Consider the following 25,121-nt stretch of genomic DNA (forward strand, 5'->3'; position numbering starts at 1 on the left):
TGTATATAAATGGGAGTTCTGTAAAACTAAACTTATTAGCAAGGGTTGTAGAGATGAGGAAGATATTAAACAGTTAAAAACACTTTTCCTAAAATTTTCATAAGCATCATAAAATTTGCATTTGGAAGAATGAAACAACCTAAACTTTTAATTTAGGGTTTAAGCCTAGGTCATTTGGTTCAACAATGAGAGTGAATTTTGCTTTTGAATGAAACCGTCTATTTTATTTCTGTAAAATAACTTCTATGACTCTTCTCACATGCCATATGCTTGTGTCAGTCCTGATTTAAAAAATTTCTGAAATTGCAGTAGTGAACTCTGGGAGATTGGATAGTAGAATCTGACATACAATGCTTATCTTTACAAGAAGTTCAAATGTTGAAAACTCATCACATTGTGCAGTGTTCATGAAAAGCTGCCTTTTAAAAAACAGATCAAATTTAAATATTTTGCCTTTATTTCACTATTTACAGTGTTAGCTGAGATTTTTGAATGATCATAATATTTTTACCTGCTTGATACGGACTTTTTTCTTCTTGGCAATGTGTATTCCATTTGCAGAGCGAAGGGGACAGAGGGTGATGGAGCAAAAGAAGATATTTTTCACATACAGGAATTAGGCAAGATTATTTGGGCTGAACTGGGGGGGGGAGGGAGGGGGGAGGCAATACTGTGTAGCTTTCTTTTTACTCTGTCATCTGTTGTGAGTGTTCTGGGACACAGAAGATCTGTAGAAATTCCTGACTCCAATTGCTTGATGATTATGAAGAAACTCATGAATCCTCAAATAGAAATTTTCTACTGAGCAAATAGCATGAGGTTACCTTAGCTATTGCAATATTTACTAGTAATTGCACAATGAAAGTACATTATTTATACAGACTTTGTAGCTTCAGAATAATAGCAGGTAATATATTAAACAATTTTTAGATAGTATCCCAAACATTTGAGGTCTATTCCTTCAGTCATGATTCTTTGCTTGTGATTTTGATTTGATTGAACAATTATGTGCAATCAGTTTCTTCAGCATTAAAGTGCTATGTGTTCCCTTTTAAAAATGAAAACTCTAAAACTAATCACTTAGCTAATCTAAGCTAAATGGGGGATAAAGTTATAAATTCAAAAGTGTTCAGGTTTGTGAGGTTAGGAATTATGAATCTGTTATTTGTCCCTAAAAATACCATTAAGAACTTCAAACAGTTAATGTATTGTAAGCAGGTGGCTTTTATGTTAAATATTACCAGTACTTGCTTTTAAAGTATGATTTATGTCAAAAATCATAATTTAATGCAAAATTGAGCAGGCAGTATATAACGCATATTTTTTTCAGTGGGATTAGTACTTAACCATTTTTTTTTTTACATCAGAAACATGAAGGATTCTTCATCACATCACTGGTGCTGTTGTGTAGCACTTACTGTGAGAATCTGGAGTGCATACTTTATATATAGTTGAATGTTGGCTCTGAAGTCAGTAGAGATAGTGGATGTAAGTTACCTGGGGGAGAAGCATTTTTTAAGGCTTTTATGAATATTTCAGAAGTTTCAAGGTTTTTACTAATGATTTAAAAATGCGTTTCCAAAAAATATTTTGCATATATAAATAAAAATTATTTTGTATATAAAAATATATCTAAGAAGAAAGTATTTTAATAAAAACTAAAAAAAAAAAAAGATTTTTGTGTGTATATATACATACATTTTAAATTATTATGAAACCATTTCACTCTGAGTTTGGATATAAACTGTTTCAGTCTCTTGCTATTAGTTAATGGTTTACATATTTGTCTGTGTTCTTGTTTGACATAAAAGCCTGAAATCAATAGGCCAGCTATTTGCTAGAGAACATGTTACTGTTTACTTATAAAACTCAAGCATTTTTTTCTCTCTTCATTTGGAGTTCCCAAGAATTACTTTTCACATTTCATAACTGCAATATTTGGAGCGAGAGCTCTGAAAAACAAAATAAACCCAAACCCTTGTCTGAACTACCTGCATCTTGTTTTAAGTCCCACCAAAATTTGCTAGTCTCACTAGTTTGCTGGACCAGACATCCCATCTGTCTCCTGAAAGAGCTGCCAGGTTGCTATGTAGTCAGCATTATTTGTCTTTTAATAATGACGTCAGTTTGTCTGTTATTGTACCAGACAGAGAACTCGTGTGCGCTTGCTCTCCTTGAGTGAGCTGATTCTTTTCCAGCAGTAGTCGATGAAGGTTCAACATGAAGTCACGATGAACCCTATAAAAGTTCACTGAAAGCTTTGAAACTTTATTTAAATATTACACTTTCTCTGATTTTTTTTCTTGTTTTGTTTTGTTTTTCCAGTTATGCATCTGAGTAAATACAGCGTGCTCTGCTTTTGTGGTAATTATGCAAATTCACATTTGTCTGCAGGGATTTGTGGCAGTTGAAGGGTCAGGTTCTCTGTCAAATGCTGGAAGCGAGAAGCCTTCCTAGAAGTCATCATTTTGAAAGTGTGTATTTTATATTGGGTGACTATGAATTTTTATATAATGAATTTATGGTTTTTGATGTAATAAAAATATTAAATCATAATTGCTGGTAGCAAAATACTAAAATAGGATAAATCTCAATTCAATAGAAACAAAACTCTGACGTGACCTTTACTGTTCCTCTTCATTCTCTCCAATGGCAAAAGCATAATAATCCCTTGCATGTAGCAAAAACGGACTATTCTGTGTCCAGGAAACTTTCTGGTTTATACATCCTTGTCAATTTTATTTACTCCCCATCAATGCACAATGTGGAATAGGCTTTCTAAAGCTCTGGGTGGCAAGGCTTCCAGCACAGTTGTCCTCTGATCTCACGGGAGCTGCTATTTTTGGTCAGGATGGGACTTTCCTGAAGTTAAAAACTACAATACCTGATATTTACTCCCCGTGCTCTGAGCTGATAGCAGCACCAGCTTGCCTAGTTTCTATTTTTGTGTTCTAGCTCTTTGTGCCAGAGGTTTGAATTACACTTTTAATTCCAAAGTTTTAATTTACCTTGTGGTTTGTGCCCCACAGTTAGGATTGAAGACTGATCCTGCTCGGATGTCGAAGCACTTCCCGTAGAAGTGGCCAGGCTTCCTGACCTGAACCACTAACCTAAACTATTTGTGACTACTTCCACTACCCCTGCCTACCTAGGGTGCCTTTACCCCAACAGGCTGGAGTTCGAAGCTGCCTCTCCGGGCAGATGTAGGTAGTCTGGGTTTAACATTGGGAAGAGCCCATGTGAGGAGCCCACATCTCTTAAGCCTGTTTCCATTTGAGACTCTAGTGAAAATAATTACATTGTAGTCACATCTATGTTGTTACTGAGCATTTCAGTTGAGGTTTCTATTTAATTAGAACTAATTTTAATAATTAGATGTAGTTGTTCTGGGTGTTGTGGTCTGAGACATACTTTAAAAATACCTTGGTGTTTTGAAGAGAATGTATCCAGCTTGTAATGTCCGTGAAGTTTGCTATTACCACTTTAGAACTGAGGAGGGTTCTGGTGTCTGAAAGCGAGTTTGGTGGGTTTTTCTTAAGCTATTGTCAGTATTGAAATGAAGGTTATCTTTGCTCTAAAACCATTGTCTCTGTTTACAATCTTTTAAACAGAGTAACTTGCACAGGATGAAAATCTATTAACTAAATACCAGGTCACACTGTAATCTGTGAATTTGTTTTATCGTTCTAGCTATGACTTGGCTTGACAGGAAAAGGAACAAATTCAAGTAGTCAGTATTTCTTCAGTGAAATAATTTGTAATGAAAAATGAGCTTTTACACAAATCTCAGTATTCACAAAATAATGGACATCAACACTTTCATTTCTGAAAAAAATGCAGATTTGGTAAACAGATGATTAATGTTGATGATAAACTTGGTGAACATGCACGGGACTAAAGGAGGGTCAGCATTACAGGTAACACTGGGCAGACTAAGGTGTTCAAGAGCTGTGCTTTACGCAGCTACATATGAGAATCATGAATCTCATCCAAGATATTTGAAAATGAAGGGACTCCGTAAAGCCCATCTGTTTTCAATTGTACTTAATGGCTTGTTTTGTCAAAACCGATTTACTGCTACTGCCTGTAAAATCACTTCTGAAAACTGATTGTAAGGCAGTATGTTTCTCACTAAAAGAGTTAGAAGAAACTGGATGAGCTGAAGTCTTTCCTTCAGTTACAACAGTTTAATTGTATTAACTCTATGTTTTCAATGAACGTAACAACCAGGTATCTGTGGAAAGAGTGGTTTAGCATTTAGGGATATTAGCCTCAGATTTGGTAGGCCTCAAGGCAAGTCCCAGCTCTGCTATCCATTCCATGAAATTAATTTTCACAGCTCTCCTGGTTTTATTCCCTTTCTATGAAATCCAAATAGCAATTTGCCCACAACGGGCTGTTTGGGGAAACAGTGCACAACATGCAGATACTTCTTGTATTGGAGACGGTAGGGATCCTGCTCCTCTACGCGGAAAGAATTTCACACAAAATACGAAGACATTTGGGTACTGCGAAACCACCTCTTTCAAGATGAAATACCACCTGAAAGTCATTGTAGCTATGGATTGCTATTTTTAATTTCTCATGCATTCATACAGACTACTTTTGGAACAAGCATCCCAGCTCTGCAGCAGCAACTGCATGGGAAAAACCACAGTAACGTTACTGTAGGACATGCATTCTGTCTGTCTGTCTACCCGCCTGTCTATCTGTCTACCTACCTACCTGCCTACCTACCCACCCACCTATGGCTGTATGTGCAATGAAACCTTGGCAAGGTCCGCTGAGGTTTTCCAAACGCAAGGCACGTTTAAATCCCTTTCATCGCTTTGAGTCCTTCCCCGGAACCCACCATTTTTGGCTTCTTCGGGTGAAAAAGGCCACCCCGGCCGCCCCGCACCGCTCCGCACCCGCGGCCGAGGCCGGGGCACCTGCGGCGGGGGAGGACGCAGCCGGCGGGGGGGGGCGCAGCCGGCGGGAGGGGGGGCGCAGCCGGCGGGGGGGGGGGGGGCGCAGCCGGCGGGGGAGGACGCAGCCGGCGGGGGGGGGCGCAGCCGGCAGGGGGCCCCCGCCAGCCTGGCCACACCGCCCCCTCCTGCCCGCGCCGCCAATAGGCGGCCGGGGCGCTGCCGGCGGCCAGTGGGAGGGGCGGTCTGGCTGCAGCCCCGCCCCCTGGGGGTGTGTGACCGGAGCCAATCGGCGGGCCCGCGGCGGGGGGTTTATAGTGGCGGGGGCCGCCGGCGCGGTGGTGGCCCGTGGTGGCGGCGGCGGCGGCATCATGGAGTGCGGGCGGCAGGTGGCGAACTTCGGGGCCGGGCCGGCGAAGCTGCCGCGCTCCGTGAGTAGGGGCCGGGGGCCCTCCCCGGCGCGGGCTGGGGCGCTGCGGAGGGCGGGGGCGGGCGTCCTCGTCCTCCCGGCGCGGCGGCGGGGGCAGCCGCGCTGCGGGGCAGGTGGCTCTGCCCGCAGGCTGAGGCGGCTCTCCTCTCGCCTGGGCTGGGGCGGCGGGGCAGCGGCGGGTGCCCGCCGGGCGTCGCGGCGCGTTCTGCCTGCCAGCCCGGCTCCCCGGGGGCTTGGGCGGGCGCCGACTGCAAAGCGAGGTCTGGGGAAGCTCGAGTGAATAGCAGTGAAAATAATTACCCGGGGAGCACCTCCTTTCTTCTCCCCCTCCCTCCCCACCCAGTTAAATGCCCTGGTAAGGTCGGTTTTTTGGAAGCGCACCCTGAGGTGGCTTCAGGATCGCGCTCCCAGAGCTGGTGCTGAACTGACCATAAGGTCGCTCGTCAAGGGCTGTATCAGTCTGGGGATGGAAAGTAAGTCCTCTGATGCACAAGGGTAGCTGTGTCGAGTAGCTGATGAATAACATGGTAATTCCCTGAGAAGTCTTCATTTAAAAAGCGATAATGAGCGTAGTGTCGACTCAACCCTCTGGGAAGTTGCATCAGCAACCATAGATTATCCAGTTACATATGGAGAGGGGGTGGTTTCTGCCAAATTGTACGCATCTGACTTTCAACTTAAGAGTTATGTGTTGTGGAAATTTTTTGTTCTTTTCTTAGTTTCCTTCTTAGTTTTCTTCATTATTTTATGTGTTACTCCTTTAACAACTTTCTTTAGGTGAACAAATTTGCCGTACAGCAGCTTTTTTTTTTTCCTTCTCTCTTCTCATGGAAATGCCCTTTGTAGATTATGCGTGAAGAGATTTGTCGTTCTGTCTTGAACCCTTGGCTCTGAAAGGGGCTCTTACTAGAACTGCTGCAGTATCCCACACTCCAACAGAGAGTACGGAGAACTGGGGTTAGGGTTTGAGGAGAGCACAGCTGAGCTCCATATTATTAATCTGTTTTCCCCTTTCGAAAATGCAGTGCTCTCAAATGGACTAGTGTATCACCTCGATTGTTTCACTTTGATTATGGGCTGATGCCGCGTATGAAGTGCACGGACCCACTGAAGCAAGAAGGCAGACAGAGCTCTTCGTGGCAATTATAAGGCATATCATAAATGTCTATTGTAAGGCATGTGCTGATTGTCAGATAAAGAATGTTACTAACAGAATTGGATTTTATCAAGCAGTTTAACAAGCACGTTCTAATGGTCTGTGTGTTCCCTTTGATGTTTCCCCCCTGCCCTCCTCTGGCATGAATAAGTTTGCACATGAAACATGGTGGTTAAAACTTCACAATCTCTAACATCCAAAGCAGCACAGTTGTTTCTAGTTGACCTCTTGGTGACCAGCTGTTACAGTTGACAGGCCATGCAGGTACCCTGTCAGCAAGGTAGATTTTTTCTTCCTGCAACTGTCCAGAGCATGTGGTTTCTTGGCAGATCCTGGGGCGTATGCATACAGCATTTGTTTTGGTGGCTTTTCTACTGGGGCTCCCTCTCCTCCTGCTTCCTTTAGGAGGAACTAGGAGTGTTCTGGCTCTCACACAAGAATTTACTGAAATCACAAGCTGCAGATCCAATGGTTAGAATCTAATTCCACTTTGTTGATACGTGAGAGCTATGGGAGAAGAAAGGAAAACAGAAGGCTGAAGCAGCAGATTACCTGGCTAGGGGTCCTAGGAGTGACCTGTGTTTTCTGGTTGTCTCAATTTTGCTTCATTTCTTTCTTAACTTTCAATAGCATAGAGAAGGCTCATCTTCAAAAAGTGCAGGACTTCACTCTGTGAAACCAGGCCTTGTCCTCTTGGGTCAGTTTGAGGTATCCAATTCCTCAAGCTGATTTTTTTTCTTTCTTTTCCTCAATACCTTGGTTGTCCTAGTTGCACAAGTCAAGTGAAAGAATGCAGGGTGGAGGGGTGGGGATTTAAGATGCTTAATTAGAAAGAGTACACATGCAAACATTAAGCATTCAGTAAAAGGTTGGGAGTTCCATCCCTAGTGGATGGATGTTCCAACTCCTAGAAATCATTCTGAAATCTGGAAATGTAACTGTTGAAATTATAACTTAAAACATGGTCTCCACAACAAGCATATGATTTAATTATTGCTATCTTACGAAAAGCCTTCAGCTACCAGATACAATGGAATTATGTTGGTGACTATACTTCTGTTAATCTCACTTGATATGTGTCAGGTTATTGCAATATGGAGCAGCTGGCATATGCATGATGCATCAGTGAGTCCAGATAGTGGAAAATTCCCTTAGTTTATTTGTGGATTTTTTCTTTTGCTAGGTATTATTGGAGGCACAGAAAGAACTGGTGGACTACAAAGGACTTGGTATAAGTGTTCTTGGTAAGACTTTCTTCATTCTGAAAAATACAGAATTTTTATGTTTAACCAAATCGTGTAATAAGAGTTTTTGATCGTGGTATTTCAGCTCCTTTTCTTTTCTAATACCTTATTCTGGTTACATGTACGTCCAGAGAATACTTTTCATACTGCTTTGCTATTATTCATCAGGAGACCATAAAATGATACATAACCAGATGTTCAGTGATCCAAAAAAAAGGACTAGAGACAAAAAAGATAACTAGTCATATATCAAACATTAGTAGTTTTGGATCTTTGGGCAGGGATGTACATGTATCTAGGCAATATATAAAAAAAGATTTTACATATATATAAAATACTATATATGTATACATGTAGTATACACATACTATACGTGTGTGCGTATATATGTGTATATAGATACCATATATAGTATCTTATATACTATGTGGCAAAACGCTTCGGATGTATTTGATGTATAGCATCTTTCCCGTTAGGAAGGCAATGCTGTCCTGTCATGAAGAGGAGGTGTCTTCTGTGCCATATGGGTAGCTGACTGGCTTTTCAGCCCCAGTTGCACAAAAATTTTATGCAAGAAGATGGTCACCGTTTTACTAGTCCTGTGGAACTGTTTGGTTGCTAAAAGTAGAATGTGCAGCAGTCTCTGTAGGATTGGGATTTATGTTTAAATTATACACTCTTACAAATGGAAGAAAGAATGTGGATTTAATAAAAGATATTAGTATTAAGTGTCCTTAATGTTTAATTAGGATTACTGCATGAAGAAGCCTTCTTAAAAATAAAAGAACAAAACAAACCCCCTGCTTTACTCTATACTTGCTACAGCATTAGTAGCAGAGAACATTCTTAGACTGAGAAAAACTTACACCTTTCTAGGGAGCATTTTTTCACACAGAGGTAGTTGTTTCTGGGGGTAGTAAGGTGATGTGGATGCCAAATGTGAATGGACTGGATTTGCCTGGATCTGGACAAGACTGGAGGTGTAAGTCTTGTGTGGGTATTTAGGAAGGCTCAGCAGAAAATATAGGAATTGGAACTGGGAATAGGAGCCTTCAGGCATTTTGGGTCTGTAGTGCAAAAGGTTTAAAGCTTAACACAATTTTTAAATCGCATTCATGTCTTACCATTTTGTTTCATGTTATTTCTTCTTTCCTTTCCACCAAAGAAATGAGCCATCGGACCACAGATTTCACAAAAATTTTAAATACAGCTGAAAATCTCATGCGTGAATTGCTGTAAGTGAATTAGTTCCTGCATATTTTTGCTTTATGCTTGTGCTAGTTGCACCAATAATGACCAATGTGGAGACCTTTCATTGAAAGCACCTGTTTGTGTGGTGGTTTTTTTTGTTTAGATACTGTGTGTGATAGAATAATAATCTTGGAGAGGACTTCTGTTTGTCTGATGCTGATTTATTTGAATGTGAAAATGGGCTTTTATTAGGTTAAGATGCTTTTTATGTATCTACTGTATGTTGATTAGTTGACTTTCTTCTGAAATTTTAGTTTTTGTCACCTTCATGGAATACACTAAGGGCAGCAACTTTCTTAAAGAAATAAGTAGAAACAATAGAAACCAGTTCTCTAGTGGTATAGAGGTGATCTGTACATTACTCATCAGTCTGATTTTACTAACATAAGCTCTATGGATGTGTGTTAGAATCACTGATCAGGAGCCCATTCCCTATTTGTAGTGTGACACATTTTAAAGTTTGAAATAAATATATTATATATTAGAATTAATGTTCTCATAGTAGTTAATGATGGTCATTTCATATAAAAGCTTGACTCTCAGTCACAGTCAGAATTATTGACAGAGGGGTTTTAATGAATGATTTGAACAAGTAATTTTGTGACTGTATGAACAACTCCTTATGGCACTTGCTCTGCAAGTACAATTTACTGTACAATTGCACTTGCAAATTGAAGGGTCTCAAAGCTGAATTCTACTGTGAGCACTTTGCTGTGAAGTTCTTTGCCTGACAGAAAAGCCATGAAGCTAGCAATAGATGAAATTACAAGAGAGCATTAATTCTGCTGAAATATCTTTCAAGTTTGTGTGCACTATGATAGTAGAGCTACTCAGGATTGAATTTGTTTAATGCAATCCAAGGGGGAAAAAGCTTGTTTTCAGCAAATTTTTATCAGTAAAATATATAGCATTACTCTTAATTAAGAGTTGTTATTCAAGACCACTGCTGAGGTAAGTTGAAGGGATTTGGTCTAAGCTCTTGGCAAAGAGTCTTTTAAAATGACAGTGTTCTTCCTCAGCTGCTGTTAAATGCATAGTATCAAGCAGTATGCATCCTGTGTCTTTTGGGAATAAATAAATGGTTATTTCTTGCATGCAGACATATACCAGAAAACTACAAAGTTATTTTCCTCCAAGGAGGTGGATCTGGTCAGTTCAGTGCAGTCCCACTTAATCTTATTGGTTTAAAGGAAGGAAGACATGCAGATTATGTGGTTACTGGAGCTTGGTCAGCAAAAGCAGCTAAAGAAGCAGAGAAGTATGCCAAAGTGAATATCGTTCATCCAAAACTAGGAACGTATACAAGTAAGTTGATGATTATATCCATCCATGTGAATGCTTAGCTTTTTGAATCACTCTAAAAATTGGTCCAACTCAGCTACTGGGTTACTGAATGGTAACTAGTTACAGAGTTGACTGCCCAGCACTCGAAAGACTGCCTGCCACATCTCTCCATGTTCATCACCGGGCTATCTGTTAGATGGCTTAACAGTCTCCACCAGGAAAGAATTGTGAAACTAAGCTGAGCAGATCCCAGAAAATAAGTGGCAAGAAGCAAATGTGTATCGGTAGGGAAATGGTCTGGGCTGATTTTTTTTTCTTTTTTTTTGTTATTTAACTGAGTTCTTAAGCTATTTGCAGGGATATTACGAGGTATTTCAGTTTCAGGTACGCTCAATAATGAGATTGCTCTGAAATTTAGGAGTATGTCTGGGATCTTAACCTTATTGGCCCAGGAGATGGGAGACCTGCATTCTGTTACCTTCTTTCAAGGGTTCCCAAATACTTGTCTTCCCCACCCATGTGTCAGGCAGTTGGCTTTGGAATAGAAGAGGCATTTTCAACTCCTCCTCTTGAGGCTTGTTACTGGATGTGACATAATCTAAATAACCACAGTGTAGAAGGAAGAAAAAGGTGAACTGTAATTGAGGCATTGGGAATTTTTATGAGAGGGTCTGTTTCAAGAACATTTTAAGTGTATAATTTATCACTGGATATACATAAATAATTCTTGGAGCAGGGACACCTGAGTTCTGGTTTTCACTCCTGCTGATCATGCTTGCTTTTCTTCCCTCTGGTCCAAATTATAGCATTTGAACTGGGAAGAATGGCAACAGGAAAGACAAAGAATATCCCCATACAAGTTAATATATTAACTGGTGATTAGGGCACTACCTTGGAAGATAAGTTTATATCCTCTGAGGCACAGCAAGGAATTGAACCTACAGCTCCCCAGGAGTGTATTCACCATTTGGCAGCTGTAGATAAGGGGAGAGGTAGTAAATAATGGTGGAGGCAATAGCAGCACTTCTTCCCCCTCATGTTTTGCAGGAGAGAAGAAAGGAAGAGCAACCATTTATTCTGTGCAAAACTTGTTCTGTGCTGTCAGGGCATGCCTGTATATTGCCTGTTGACAGAGAAAATCTTAGTTTTGTAAATCAGTTGCAAAGCTTAAACAGGAGCTAGGTAGGTAACCTTGTGTTCAGCTTGGACAAGACTGAAATGCTTCTGGGGATGCACAGAAACACAGCTTTAGAGAACTTTGCCAGTGAGAATTTGGATGCCTCAGTGGTTCCAAAGGCATCAGGAGAATTCTTGGACCCAGTGCCTGAATTCCTCTGAAATGCTGTTTTGGACCCGTAGGGCAGTAGTTTGTAGTCTGGGATCGCAAACCTGATGAAAATCCCTTGAGGCATAAGGGCTGAAAACCAGAAGGGTGTTTGCCAGCTTAATGGTGGCTCACCACAGAATTTTGGGAATGTGCTGGTATATTTCCTTTGCAGATATATTATATCTTCCTGGTAGCAAGATAATTAATACTTTATACTGCAAAGTCATTCTGGGTTTGCACTGAAGTCCCGTGTTCAAGTAAAATTGCATGCCAGGAAAATTACTTGCCTCCAGTGACCTTTGGTTTTCTTTTTTGTCTGTCTCAGACATTCCTGACCCAAGCACTTGGAATCTTAATCCAGATGCATCTTATGTCTATTACTGTGCTAATGAGACTGTTCATGGTGTGGAGTTTGACTTTGTACCTGATGTCAAAGGAGCAGTCTTGGTTTGTGATATGTCATCAAACTTCCTGTCCAGACCTGTGGACGTTTCCAAGGTACAGTATTGGACACAGTGGCTGCACAAAGCATTTTCAAACTCGAATGCGTATAATTAGGCACTTTGAAATGTCTGGATGGCCAGAGATGCTGAGCAGTGAAATTAAGGAGATAATGTTTTGTTAATTGGGTATCTGATGGTGGATACAAATGTTGAAATTTGAAGTTTGGGATTTCAATGTCTATCTGCTGTCCTTTTTTTCAGTAAAAACATTTTGAACTATGTTGAAGTTGTTCATGTTGATAGCTATCCAAGAGTATTTGTCTACTGTGTAGTCTTCACTGACGCTGTAGCTGAAAAAGATATTGTCTGAATCGTATTTAGTCTGTAGATAGTGTATATAGCAGGGTACTGTGAATCAGAATTTTTGATCATGCCTCTTACATGGAAAATCTGTAACCTCTGTTAAGCTGCTAAAGCTTCCTGTGCCTCACAGTTACTTTGTCTCAGATAATACAGAGGCAGAACATAGTACTCGCTTATGTTTGTAAAGTGTGTTACGAGTGGGAAGTGTGGAAGTGTTATGGACTAGTGAAGTAGCATGTTTAGCCTTTCTTATCTGTGTGTAGCAAAAAGAAGGGCAATTGTTAGTGCATTCATCTTGGCCTTTCCTGGTCTGCCTCTTTGAACAGGCAGATTATATGATACCTGTTCTGAAATACCAGCTTGGTTGAAAAAACTGTTGTCTATGTATGAATTTATTTTTAGTAAATTTGCTTGTAGTAGTGTGAAATAGGGACAGGCTGCCTTGAGAATTATTTGCAGCTACTAAATAAATATTTAGCAAATCATTGGGAAAATTTGTTGTGATGATCTTCCTCAGTTGAATGAAGATACATGGTTCTGATAATAGACATACATTGCATAACAACTGTAGCTCTAAGTGCACTTTGAAATTGGAACTTCTAACTCTTCTTTGACCTACAACTTGCTCATTTTCAATATGTTCTCCAAGCTGTTCAGCTGAGTTGTATGCCTCTTGTATAATGATACTGCTGTTATTACTCAGTTACAAGATCTACTAGGGAATGCATGTAGCAAGTCCTTCTTTTCTTTTTTCTGTTAAAGTTTGGTGTGATTTTCGCTGGTGCTCAGAAGAATGTTGGCTGTGCTGGAGTTACTGTTGTAATAGTACGTGAGGACTTGCTGGGATTTGCACTGAAAGAATGCCCTGTAGTACTGGATTACAAAACACAAGCAATGAATGGGTCTCTGTATAACACTCCACCGTGCTACAGGTAACTTACCCTGCTACTTAATATCTCCTATTCAGCAAGCTCCTGCACTGCCATCTGCTGCTCTGATAGAGAAAAGTTTCAGAAGTTGAGTATTTGCCTTCAAGCCACTGATATGTTGGAGTGTTTCACATGATTCCTGTGAAAACATGGGAATTGTCCAGCCATGTGACTGTAGTAGGCTTTGATGTTGCCTAGTGGGACTCAGCCATAAAGGACAGAGTATTTTTATAAGTAAATATTAGGTGTCATAATTACATTGTAGAAGTTTCAGGATCGAATTCTGAGTTACATGAACACAACTCTAGTCAATTCGGTGGTCATGCTTCTATCGCTGCAAGTAGGTAATTTGGCACTTAGTCTTTATTCTTGAACACTCAGTACAGATTTGATTTAATTTCTTCCTGAGATCATTCTCAGCATTTGAACCTCCAGATCCCTATCCCTGTAAAAGAATTTTTTTTAAAAAGGCATTTTGGTCATAGCTTTGCTTTATTCTCTAGTACAACTTTCCATATTTCTCTTAAGTACTGCCTCAGTCTTTAACTTGGCATTCAAAAATAAATTTGATCTAGCTTCATAATCATTGCTAGCAATCAAGATCATAAAATTGACATGTACCTGGTGATTTCATGTATGCAAGAAGTGGAACAGGCTACAGCTTTGCTCTTTTAAAATTACTATCTCCTAGCTTCTGATAGCTAGTGAAATGATGCTTTGCTACTGGAATATTTAGGTGTTGAGTCACTAGTATCTACCTATTCTTAATCTGGAGTGTTTTTATACCAATGTCCACTAAAATGATTATTTAAAAAAAATAATAAAATCTTCAAATAAAGTATCTTTTTCCCCAGATTTTTTTTTAATTACTTGGAAAATAATGATTTCTACTTTTAAAGATAAGATTCCCTTTGGTTCAGATAATTTGATGATGCAATTTTATATTGTTGTTTAATCTCAGTTCTTACAGCTCTTTTGTGCATGCTAGAATTTGCAAACTTAAGTTGCCTAATGATCTCCAACAGATATCAAATGCACTGTATAGACATAAAATACCATGATACCTGCATGTAAAGTCTACCTTAATGCCATTGCTTACTTAAATTCAGTAGAATTCTAAGTGAAACTAACTGTATCTTTGAATCTGTGGATTCTCACTATGGGGCGTGTGATTGCAATGACATAGAGGCAGTTACCTTAATTTGTCAAAAACAGTGAACGCGTGTTTATTCCAGACTTTACAATGCACAACTAGTTTTCCCAAGGACTATGCATACTGTAGAGTATGTAGTGCTGTAATGATGTACTCTTTGTATCAGCCCGTCTGCCTTACCAGCTGAGTATATCCAGTATCCTTAGGCCTGGTGCCTAAGACAAGAGCTAACCTTACAATGTTTCCAGATTTCTGTCTTCTTCCTGAATGTAGCTTTGTAACATGGGCAGTATGTGTGTCTTTTTGCCCAGTGATTGATAAAGCTTCTATTCCATGATTGATTATTTTCCTGACCGCCAAGTCACACATACTGTTTTGGGTGCTGTGTACTTGCACATGCCAGGTTTTAAATCCAGCCATTCATGTTTTCCAAGTACTAAGCTATTTCCATTTGAAAAACCAAAGTTCTACTTGATCTCAGCATTGAACACAGTGTTGCTTTTCTGGTTTGAAAAGCAGAGCAAATTAAATTCTGCAGCTTTATTTCAGCCACTGCAAAGAACTTCTGAAAAGAAAGTGCTGCTTTAGCTGTAACTCGGTATCTGTCAGTAACATTAACGGGGTAGTGGGAGATTAAGGGAGAAGAAAATAAAGTTGAACCAAGAGTCTTTCCCCTTCCTGATCACTGTCTTGCCAGACTTCACTTCATGCTACAGACCCACATTGGAGTACACTCCAGAATCCACAATGTAACACAGACTGAAATGTTGGCAGGGTGCACATCTGTTTGGCTTGGCTCTAACGCCTGTTCCAGTTTTTGTAAGGAACTGGCAAAGCTTCTTAGTTCTTTTTCTCTGCTCTTTTCCTTGCACTCTCTAATGGTTTGCTGGCAAACAGGCAGGAAATATTAACTGAATTTGCAAAAGCTACTTCAGCAGGATGTTAAATTAAATTAAGGTGATGCTAATGGATTTAACCTCTTGGCGCTACAGAGCTTGACTTTTTGACCCTAATCTGCTTTGCTCAAATTAACAATGAATTTGCTATGAAAATCTCATTTCCAAGCTCCAAGGGTTTATTTTGCATTTAAAATTGCTCCAGAAACATTATTTTGACTGAGATGAAGGATAAAAGATTTCAGCTGGCTGGGTTTTGTGGATGACTCTAAGACTGATTTCTTTAAATGTTACTTGTCCAAGAAGTTTCACTCAAGGAAGTAAGGGTGAGAGGTGAATGTGAACCTGTACATTTGGCAAGGGCCTAGGCTATACTTCACTGAAATCCTTTACACTGGGGTAGTGACAGTGTGCTGTCATGAACATGCAAGATTGTGCTCTCAGAGCTATAAGGTGCTTTGTATAAAAGGCCATCTGTAACATCGGTTATTCTGCAGTCTTTCTGCCGTGATCAAAGATTTGACGCTGGCATCCCCTGAGAAATTAAAAGTAGCAAAGTTTAAAACAGCCTCCTGCTAGATTTGTGTTAGGGAAACTTGTAGGGTAATGTTCTCTGAGCACTCCCTTGGAATCTGTAACGAAGGGATTAATAAAAGCAAACTTGTTGGAAATATGCCATAAAAACTTGTGAACAGTTTATTATGTAAAGTTGTAGTCGTGGGAAATGCCTGAACTTGAACAAGCTGAGTTTTGTAGCAAAAGCACAAAGGCAAAAGGCCTGGGGGATTTTTTTATGTTGCACTTAGTAACTAGCATTGAAATACTTGGTCCCAAGCCACGTGATGCCAGTAGGCTTCCAGATCTCTGCTTAGAACTTGAATGGTAATGAATAATTAAGTGTAATACATCTTTATTTGTTTTGCCGAACTTCACTGTTCATGTGGGAAAAAGGGGTTTGTTTTTTTTTTTAGACAGAAATGGTATTACAGTTTTTATTTAACATTTGTGAAAATGGGATTAGATTTCTGGCATTATTTATGTACATGTATTTGAGATTCACCCCTACATCTTTGCTAGAGCAGCTGCACAGGGTGGATGCTACTAACTTTTGTGCTAACTGGCTCTTTCTAGGACTTGACAGGCAGTTGTGTGGTCAATGAACTGGCAGTCCATGCAGCGTGTCTGGGGATCTCCTTGGGAGCCCAGCAGGGCTGCAGGAAACCTGCAGGACTTGTCCTTCTGTGGTACAAAGGATTAAGTTTGGTCCAACAGATTTCTGTAGCATTTGAATTTCGGGATGCTTCCTTTGTGTCCAAAAAACATTGCCTGCTTAGAATTGTCATAATTTGTAAAATAGTCCAGATTCTGAGTTGTTAATCTTAAGCACCCGGAAACCAAACATAACATTTTCTTTCTGAAACATTTTATCAACTATTAAACAGGCCTGTTATTTTTTTCTGGTTTTTGTGTTTTTTTTTTTTTTTTTTTTTAAATAATATGACTGAAAAACATTCTTTCCTCTTGCAGTATTTATATCATGGGATTGGTACTGGAATGGATAAAGAATAACGGTGGAGCTGCAGCTATGGATAAACTTAGTTCAATCAAATCACGAATGATTTATGATATCATAGACAAATCTAATGGATTCTATGTGTAAGTTGCTATACTTTTCCCCTTGGTTTCAATATTTGTTGCAGAGCCAAACATATTCATAACTTTTAAGAGTCTGATTGCAGCATATTTTTAGTTATGTCTTTAGTATGTAGAAATTTTGAGGAATCCTAGAATCCTACAGGAATTATTCGTGCAAACCATTCACTTGATAACTACCCAAGGATGAGTCTCATTTCAGTAGGAAGTTATGTCAAGTTATCCTGTATAGATCGGTTGTGAAGCATATTAATAATATATGTTCTGAACTTAACAAAATGCAGGAGCCTAGGAGAAGAGTATACAAAAGCCAGATATGCAGATTCTGGTTTGTATGCTTACTGAATCTCTTGGGGAAATACAGGCCAAAACAGAGAAAGTGGCTTGTAAGAAGTTGTAGAGGCCACTTCTGCATCATATTTGTCCTACCATCTCTTTCAGTAGTCAAAGACTCTGCTTTTTCTCTGTCAAGCAGAGCATTTTTAGTAGCTAATTGTGCAAAGTTCTGACACACTTTCTGAAACAGAGAGAGAAAGATGATTGGAGCTACATGTAGTCAAAATGTAATACATTTTCTTTACATACAGTTTATTTTCTTCAGTTGTTTTTGATGGTTTTCCAAAGCAGATTTAACCCTCTGATTTTTACATATTTTTACAAGGTATTTTTGAGCTCGCAGGACCCAAGATAATGTATAGTTAAAAGCTGATGTTGTAATTTGGAATAATTCTAATACTTGCCAAGCTCAAAAACTAGTAATTAACTATGAAACTACAAAATATTTTCCTTCACCTTCAGTATAAAATCAACAGTTTTGGGACCTAATTAACTGTCAAGTCAAAGTTAGGATAGGGCAAATTAAATTTGGATTTTAAATTAAAGCTGGCTGCAACCTTAATTGGCAGGGATATAGTTTCACCATAATATTTAATACATTCTGCTTATCCATTTAGTTAATGAGAACAGCTTTGCCTTTAGCATTGTCATGATCAGGATTGTGATCCTACTCTACTGAAATCCTGAGGGTTTTTCATAAACCTCAGTAAGCAAATGAAGCCTTGAAAAAAACATTTTGTGACAAATAGAAATCTGTTTCTGGCAAGCTGGTCTGTAAGGCTGTGAGTGGGAAATGCAATGCAGATGGGATGGTAAATAGTCAATTGGGAGGGCAAAGCAAGCTTCACTAACTGAGCTGTATGCATCCTACTAAGCAATACATTTGAGACTTTTATTGTATCTATGACTAAAAGGAAGATTATCTGAAGCAGCCTTTGCAGCTTAAATGTGCCACCTAATCTGTGGCATGCTTCACGGGGTAAGCAGTGTGACAAGCCATTTAGCGAACGGAGACTTTCTTCCACAAAGTGCTGTGTGCCACTTGCAGTTTGCTTTCCAAAGTCTGTGCGCTAACCGAGTTACATTGGATTGCCTAATAGCAGCTGGATCTTCTAAAAACTATAGCGTAGCTACAGCTATTCAAATATGGGAATGCTTACAAGCATAAGCCTTGAAGAGTGTTTTCCTGGTTGCCTCTGAAGCAGAAAATTTTCATAGGCAGATATTATGATTGATCTTTTTTTTCTCTTCGTAATGGAGACGTCTGTACAAAGGAGCAAGGGAGGAACTAAAAAAGAATGATACCCATTCTTGTCAAATAGAGTAACAATAGGTATGAAGTTTACATGCAGTTTATGAGAACTTATTCCTAATGAATCCCTGCAAGAATCTATATCACAGCCTTAGGAAAGAATAAATCTGGAGGCTTCATAGCTCTTTTGTAACTAGAAGCACTAAAGAAAAATATTTAAATCCTCCCCCCCCCCCCCCCCCGCCCCTTTTACCTTCACAAAATAATTGAAGAGAAATTTTGCTTTAAATGTATCTTGAATTTTCTACCTTAGATTAAAGGGAATTTTAAGAGTAGAGCTGTGATGCACCTCATATATGTTGTGGCCATGTGTGCAATGCAAGATTTGTTCTAGAGATACATCTTCTCTACTTGAGATGTTCATGATTCTGAATAATACTAATGTAGAAGCTGGACTGAAACCACTAACAGAAGTCTCTAATATCCATGGAAATTTCCTTATGCTATGTTCTTATACTTCCTTTAGCTCTGTTTAGCTGAGTCAGGCTCCATTCTGGTAGCACTTGTGACTAGCTGTGTAAAAATAAGTGTGTTAGTCTTTGAAGATAAAGAGAAGAAACTGCTTGAGACTTAGTCAAAGTTCACTGTAACTAACCTCACTTACCCTGGGGAATGTAACTGAGACTGTCGTGGGTGGGGTGGTGGGTTTTACTATGTTTTTTTTAAATTAGTTCTGTTTACAAGCCTCCCGTGCATTCCTCTGCGGCAATTTTGAGTATGTCAGGAAGGGTTAATAAGCCTTCCACTTACTGTTTCTGTTGTTATACTTGGTTAAAAAAAGGAAGGTTGCTTTCTTTCACAGAAACTAATGATCTTTTCAGTTATGGAGGAATGACTTCAGTGCTAAACAGATGCAATTACTCACTTTCTGAAATTGTATATAGCTGAAAATGTAAATTTAGCTATATACAAATGGGTTAATCGTTACTTTCTGCAACTCTTCTAGATGTCCAGTGGAGAAAAAGAACCGAAGCAGAATGAATGTCCCTTTCCGTATTGGCAGTATCAAGGGCGATGAAGCGCTGGAAAAGAAATTTCTTGAGAAAGCTGTGGAACTTAACATGATATCTCTGAAAGGGCATCGGTGGGTATTAGAGTCAGATTAATCCCTTTCCTGTGCAGAATAAACTGTTACTGCAGTGATACAGCAGCAGGCATTGTGCATTGACTCGCCAGCCTTTCTCACTCACAAGCTGTTCCTCGCACTGGTTTGGCATCACTTGGGAATAGCAGTCTGGAGACTATCAGAGGCTGCTGGTGGCTCAACTACTGCTTAGGTGTGGTGGGCTCAGAGAGCTTTCTCCTTAATTCTGCTTTCTTCTCCAATTTGATAAATCTGGCTCTGTGCAAGTGTCAAAGGTGATTCCTGAGGTCAGATTCTGTCATTGTGTAAAGCCTTTCATTACACAGCTTGTCTACCTGGTTGCAAGAGTTCCTTCTCATGTTCAGTGGTGTTTGTGGGATTAAAAGAGATAGCTTATTGATGTCACAGGGCTATAGCGTTGGAGCTGTAAATAACTAATAAATACTGAGTTTCTCTAGATTGCAAGCTTGTCTTGAAGAATTAAATGTTGCTTCTCATTCCCACAAAATGTGAATTTTATCCCTTTGGAGTAGGGGTAGGTTTAAATACCTGTGAATGTTATTAATGTCTTTTTTAGAACTTACAAAGCTTTTCTATTTTTTTTTCTCCCCTCCTCTTTTCAATTCAGATCTGTGGGAGGAATCCGTGCCTCTTTATATAATGCGGTGACTGTAGAAGACGTTCAGAAGCTTGCAACGTTCATGAGAAGCTTCATGCAGATGCATCAGTCATAAATGCCCATGGGCTAGAGCCATGCTGCACATCTATGAAATAAAAGCTAAAGGGTTTGAAAGTTACTGTGGTACTGCACAGCTGTAGCACACAAGTTATATTTTCTTTTAGTTCCTGTAGGTATTTTAGTTAACTGCATGGGATTGAGGCCCAATCTTGCAATGACTTGGCAGCCTTGGCCTCACTGAAGGTGAGGATCCCCAGACTGATCAAGATTGGTTCAAAAATTTGCAAAACAGTATTTTTAATGTGTAGTTAAAATATGAATAGCACCGTAAGATGCTATGGATCTGAGTCCATTTCTTGCTTCTAGTCATAAATGACTACTTCAGCAATGCCTTGTTTTCAGTAAACTTCAGGAGGCAGAATTTGTCATAAGCTTTCTGTAATGCTTTACAAATATTCTGTGACTGCACAGTGAAGCTAGAACTGACGTTAAGTGTTCGCTAAGGATATCTACTTGGTTTATCAGATATATTCCAACAGTATACCACCAGCAGTATTTAGGAATCAATATCTGTGTTCCTAACTTGAGGACCTTGCTTTCCAATTTCTGTTCCCATGCTTGAAGTGCTATCATAACAGTTCCATGTAGCAACACCCATTGTGGTTAAAGTCTCTGTAGGACTGGGCCTTTTTTCATCTCATCATTTATTGGTTTAAAACTAAGATGCATGAGTCTGTAATCAGATCAATTTATAAGATGTTTATTTCTCTATGCATTTTGTATATTAAACTTCTCTAGGTTATTAATTTTATATTCTTATTTTGCAGTGTGCATATTTGCTCCTGCCAAAAACTTGTTTTTAATTTGTTAACCTTGTGCCAAACTGGATTTCTGTATTCCACTCAATGGATCTGTGACTTTCTTTGCACTGACTTCCCTAGCCCAAAGTGCAGCAGACTTTCTTGTATGGTGCCTCTTAAATGCCTTCCCTCTCTAATTGCTCCAGTATTTTCTCTGCCTTTTTGTTGCTTCAGTTCTGTAGCCTTTTGTATGTGGGGCTTTGCCCAGCTGCAGTAAATAAGTCTTGACTTCTCTGTCTCTTCCTGACGCTACATCACACTTTTGGCCCAGCTTTCTCACTTGATCCTTCTGGCTTATTCCAGACTTTGATACTCTGGGCTAGAGAAGGAACTGTGGTTATGCAAAGATCTTCAGAAGATCTTCTATTATAATACCCTTGAGTTACTTTTCCTTCTCAGCTTGTGAATTTACTGCCAATGACCATATACTGACACTAGCCTCCTATTTTAACTTATGTAGAAGCTATCTGCTAGCATCATAGTGTTTAGCATTACTGCAGTTGCTTTCAGAGTTAAACTCTTTGGTACAAGATTGGGATTTTTTGATTTTTTTTTATGTAACACCAGTACAGTGGTAACAATTTAATAATGATAACGATGGACTGTCTCTTTCCTGGTGGAACATCACAGCAAGTCCGTGGATTTGTGCTAGGGTTGAGTTACATTCCTCATGAATGTAATGAGTCATCATTTTATGACTACTGTTTTGAGATTTTTGTCAGCTTAGTGTAACTCAATGTCATTAAACAAATTGGGTGAAGAAAATAAAACTTAATCACAGCATGCTGTGAACCAGTGTGTCTGAAGCTTTTGTTTTTGTCACTTTCGGAAGGATGAGAAGTCACGTGTAATTTGTGTTTAGAATTTTACATTTCAGTATCTTCCTTTTCCTAAAAAGCAAGCTTCCCTCATGCTTTTATTTATTTCTGAAAATAGTCTTTCCTACAACTAGCATGGAAATGAGTATTACTATGAGAAGGCTTTGAGAACCCTTTTTGCCTTGCCAATCATGAAGATCTAATTCAGGTTCTGTATTAAGCTTTTTAACTTTCTAAAATTCTACTTCCTCCAAATTTTGTGTACTTGTTTTCAACAGTAGCTGTGGCTTATCCATCTTTCCAAAAGTTAGTAAACCTTTCTATTTTATAATAGCCTTGCATTCCCCTTAGCAGGCACACTTTTATATGTGAACACAAAAAAGCTTGCACTTGTATGCAGCTGACTCATGAACTCAACAGGGAACCTCTTTGCTGATTCTGAATTGTGCCTAACATCTTGTCAATTAAAGACTTTTTTTTTCTTCACCCAGAAAGGCAAAAATCATGTAAAAGCAAAATGGAGAGTGAAGACTACATTAGCAGGCAGCGATTGACTGAATGTCATGTAAGGGGAATGCAAGAACGCTGGGAAGACTGGAGCATGTGCCAAATGAATTAGTTACTTGAGATTTGTTTCAGACTGATCCATGCAGCAGTTCTACCCTTCCAAGCAGCATCCCTGAAAGATGTAGTCAGGGTATTGAGCCATGGTGGACAGAGAAATCCCACTTCCCCTCATCAGATTAGTAGGAGGAATTTCAGCAAGGCATTGCTGAGAGTCCTGGTCTGTTTCCCTTATGTCAGCACTTCCAAGCTGGGTCAATAATTGCAGTGCTTGGAAGTAGGGCTTCTCTTGGTGCGATGTGAATACTCCTTTCAAAGGTGTTGAAAAATAGAAGTAAAATACTGATCTCATCTGAGTTTGTGTATATAGAGAGGGAATTGTAAGATGAGCTCTTTTCAAGGAACAGTGCTTTCAATTCCTCTTCTAGTGAGTTGTCTCTATTGCATCTCCCAGCTTTTGTGTTTGATTTCACAAAAGCAGTTGCTAGCATTCTCTTTAGTTTGTAGTGTGAAAGTCCCTGGCCGCTGTCTTTCGCAGGCCTGGCCTAAAAAGAGAAAGCTGCTGAGAAGGTTGTGCACTCCCTCTGTTCCTGCTCGGCACAGTGAGGAGCGCTTTAGCCCAGGTGAGAAGAACTGTAGATCAGGAAGGTACCCTGTCCCAGGGGACTCCTGCCAGTTGTCAACGATAAGGTCTTTCTGTGGCGGTTGTGGTACCAACTCTAGGCCTGGCACAAAAGAATCAAATAAGAATTAGAAGTCTGGGTTGCTACATCCTTATTTAACTAGTAATTCTAGTGGAGATAAATAATTCACGTGGACAGTCCTGACCCTGTGTCAGCTCACAGTCTGTATTGTCATTTTTTTTTTCCTGTTTCTGTTTAATTGTTTTTCTTTTCCACTTGTAACTGGCTTAATATTTTTAGATGTACCCAGGGATGTTTGGATGTAAAAAGTTTAAGCCTATTCTTGACTTTCAAGTAAATGTTTGGAATGAAACAGAAGTAAAAGACATCATACACTGATGGATTAGAAGTTGTCAAAGTATGCTGAAAGCATTATTAGGTCTGGCAATATGTTGGTGTATGATTAATGTTTGCTGTATTTCATTCTCTGGATAGAAAGTAAAATGAGGGTGAACCTCTTCGTCTTTGATAAGGATGTACCTAATTAAAAAGTGAAATGTTACAAGGTTTTACATGAAATCAGTCACTTTAATTGGAAAGAGGTATCCCCATTCCTGTTGGTAATTGGACTCTTGATAATTTAAAACTGGGATTCATGACAGTCTGTGATAAATTGGTCCCTTTTAGGCTAAAGAAGCTAAGAAGTTATAATTACCGAGGGATTACTGAATGGTTGGAGGAGCGTGATCAAAGAGATGCAAGGAGATATATAGAAGAGCTCATAGCTTGTGAAGATGTATTTATTTTTTTAAGTAGCTAAGGAATAAATGTGTATTTGATGTGACAAAAACAAAAGCTGTACGGTTTCTGAAATCCCAGAAAATTTAAATTCAATCTCCTACCTTTGCACTATGCATAAAAAGCAAAATTTGAGTATTTTAGTAAATGGATTAGTTACAAAAAAAGATACAAAGAAATCATGTGAGAAAGGTTGAAATTTGCTAAACTATTATAAGAGAAGTTACCATTGAACTGCTTAGAATTTATAATATAATAAACAAATCTGAGTATGATTTTTTTGTTTTAGTTCCATGACGTAAACTTGAAGACATTTGAGAGACATATTGCTAAAACTAGGGATGGTAGCAACAAACAATTCTTGCTGTATAACTGAATAAATACTTTTCCATAGTGTGAGCAGTAGTTTTTGGACTTGAAACAAACCGTATGAAACTTTCAAACTCTGGTGCTAGGTTTTGTAGCCAGGCAAACCAGAACTACAGAACTATAAAAGCTGGAAGACAGTTCTGTGCTGGCACTGCACTATCGGCACAGGGTCACACTGGCTCGTGGCTTTTCTTCCCTACCAGGGCAGCTCCAATCGTGCTGCTTTTGGACACATTTTTGTGGTGAAAAACAGACCTCTTGCCTTAGTGCTAGGCAGGTGTTAATGCCTGTCTCAGTTGTGATTGTGCTTCACCTGATATCCCGGTACTCTGAATTGTATGTCAGGTCTGTCCCTCTATGAGGACTGAAATTAAAGGCTTTGGCTGTGCAGATATTTCAGTCAGCCACCTAAACTGTAACTCCTCCTTCTTGGTACGGCATGGAAGCTTGTCTTCAATTCCCTAAATCTGGCTGGTGATGTGAAGTAGTTTGAGGTAAGGCAGGAGGTTGCTCTGGTGGTGTGAGGGGTCCTGCGGGGTGGCAAGAGGAAGGGCGATAGACATTGACAGCAGAGCTCTGTGCTCTGCGACTTCTGTAGCAAGCACGGGACCAAATTAGTCGTGAAGTATGTGCGAGGTGAAT

The 25,121-nt window shown here is 39.4% G+C and overlaps 1 protein-coding gene across 4 annotated transcripts; it reads left to right on the top strand.

Annotated features, from left to right (window-relative positions):
* Positions 1-5,214: 5,214 nt before the first annotated feature.
* PSAT1 (phosphoserine aminotransferase 1) lies at positions 5,215-24,509 on the top strand. Of its 4 annotated transcripts, none has more exons than XM_075526358.1 (10): positions 5,215-5,338; positions 6,363-6,512; positions 7,677-7,737; positions 8,903-8,972; positions 10,088-10,293; positions 11,925-12,097; positions 13,168-13,337; positions 16,911-17,039; positions 19,631-19,768; positions 20,397-24,509. In XM_075526358.1, the coding sequence occupies exons 4-10, from the start codon at positions 8,905-8,907 to the stop codon at positions 20,500-20,502; spliced, it is 990 nt and encodes a 329-aa protein (XP_075382473.1). In that variant the 5' UTR covers positions 5,215-5,338; positions 6,363-6,512; positions 7,677-7,737; positions 8,903-8,904; the 3' UTR covers positions 20,503-24,509. The 4 variants fall into 4 exon arrangements, with proteins under 4 accessions (XP_075382473.1, XP_075382472.1, XP_075382474.1 ...); XM_075526357.1 differs by having other exon boundaries at positions 6,363-6,507; XM_075526359.1 differs by having other exon boundaries at positions 6,363-6,487.
* The last annotated feature ends 612 nt before the right edge of the window (positions 24,510-25,121 follow it).

The sequence above is a fragment of the Mycteria americana genome, chromosome Z (genome assembly GCF_035582795.1).
Source record: "Mycteria americana isolate JAX WOST 10 ecotype Jacksonville Zoo and Gardens chromosome Z, USCA_MyAme_1.0, whole genome shotgun sequence".
NCBI classification, from domain to species: domain Eukaryota; kingdom Metazoa; phylum Chordata; class Aves; order Ciconiiformes; family Ciconiidae; genus Mycteria; species Mycteria americana.

Bases quoted from the DNA above. Each gene is read 5' to 3' on its own strand.
- PSAT1 (XM_075526356.1), top strand. From the start codon at position 5,279: ATGGAGTGCGGGCGGCAGGTGGCGAACTTCGGGGCCGGGCCGGCGAAG. The intron at 5,339-7,676 runs GTGAGTAGGGGC...TTCTTTTGCTAG, and splicing joins CGGCGAAGCTGCCGCGCTCC to GTATTATTGGAGGCACAGAA. The intron at 7,738-8,902 runs GTAAGACTTTCT...TTTCCACCAAAG, and splicing joins ACTTGGTATAAGTGTTCTTG to AAATGAGCCATCGGACCACA.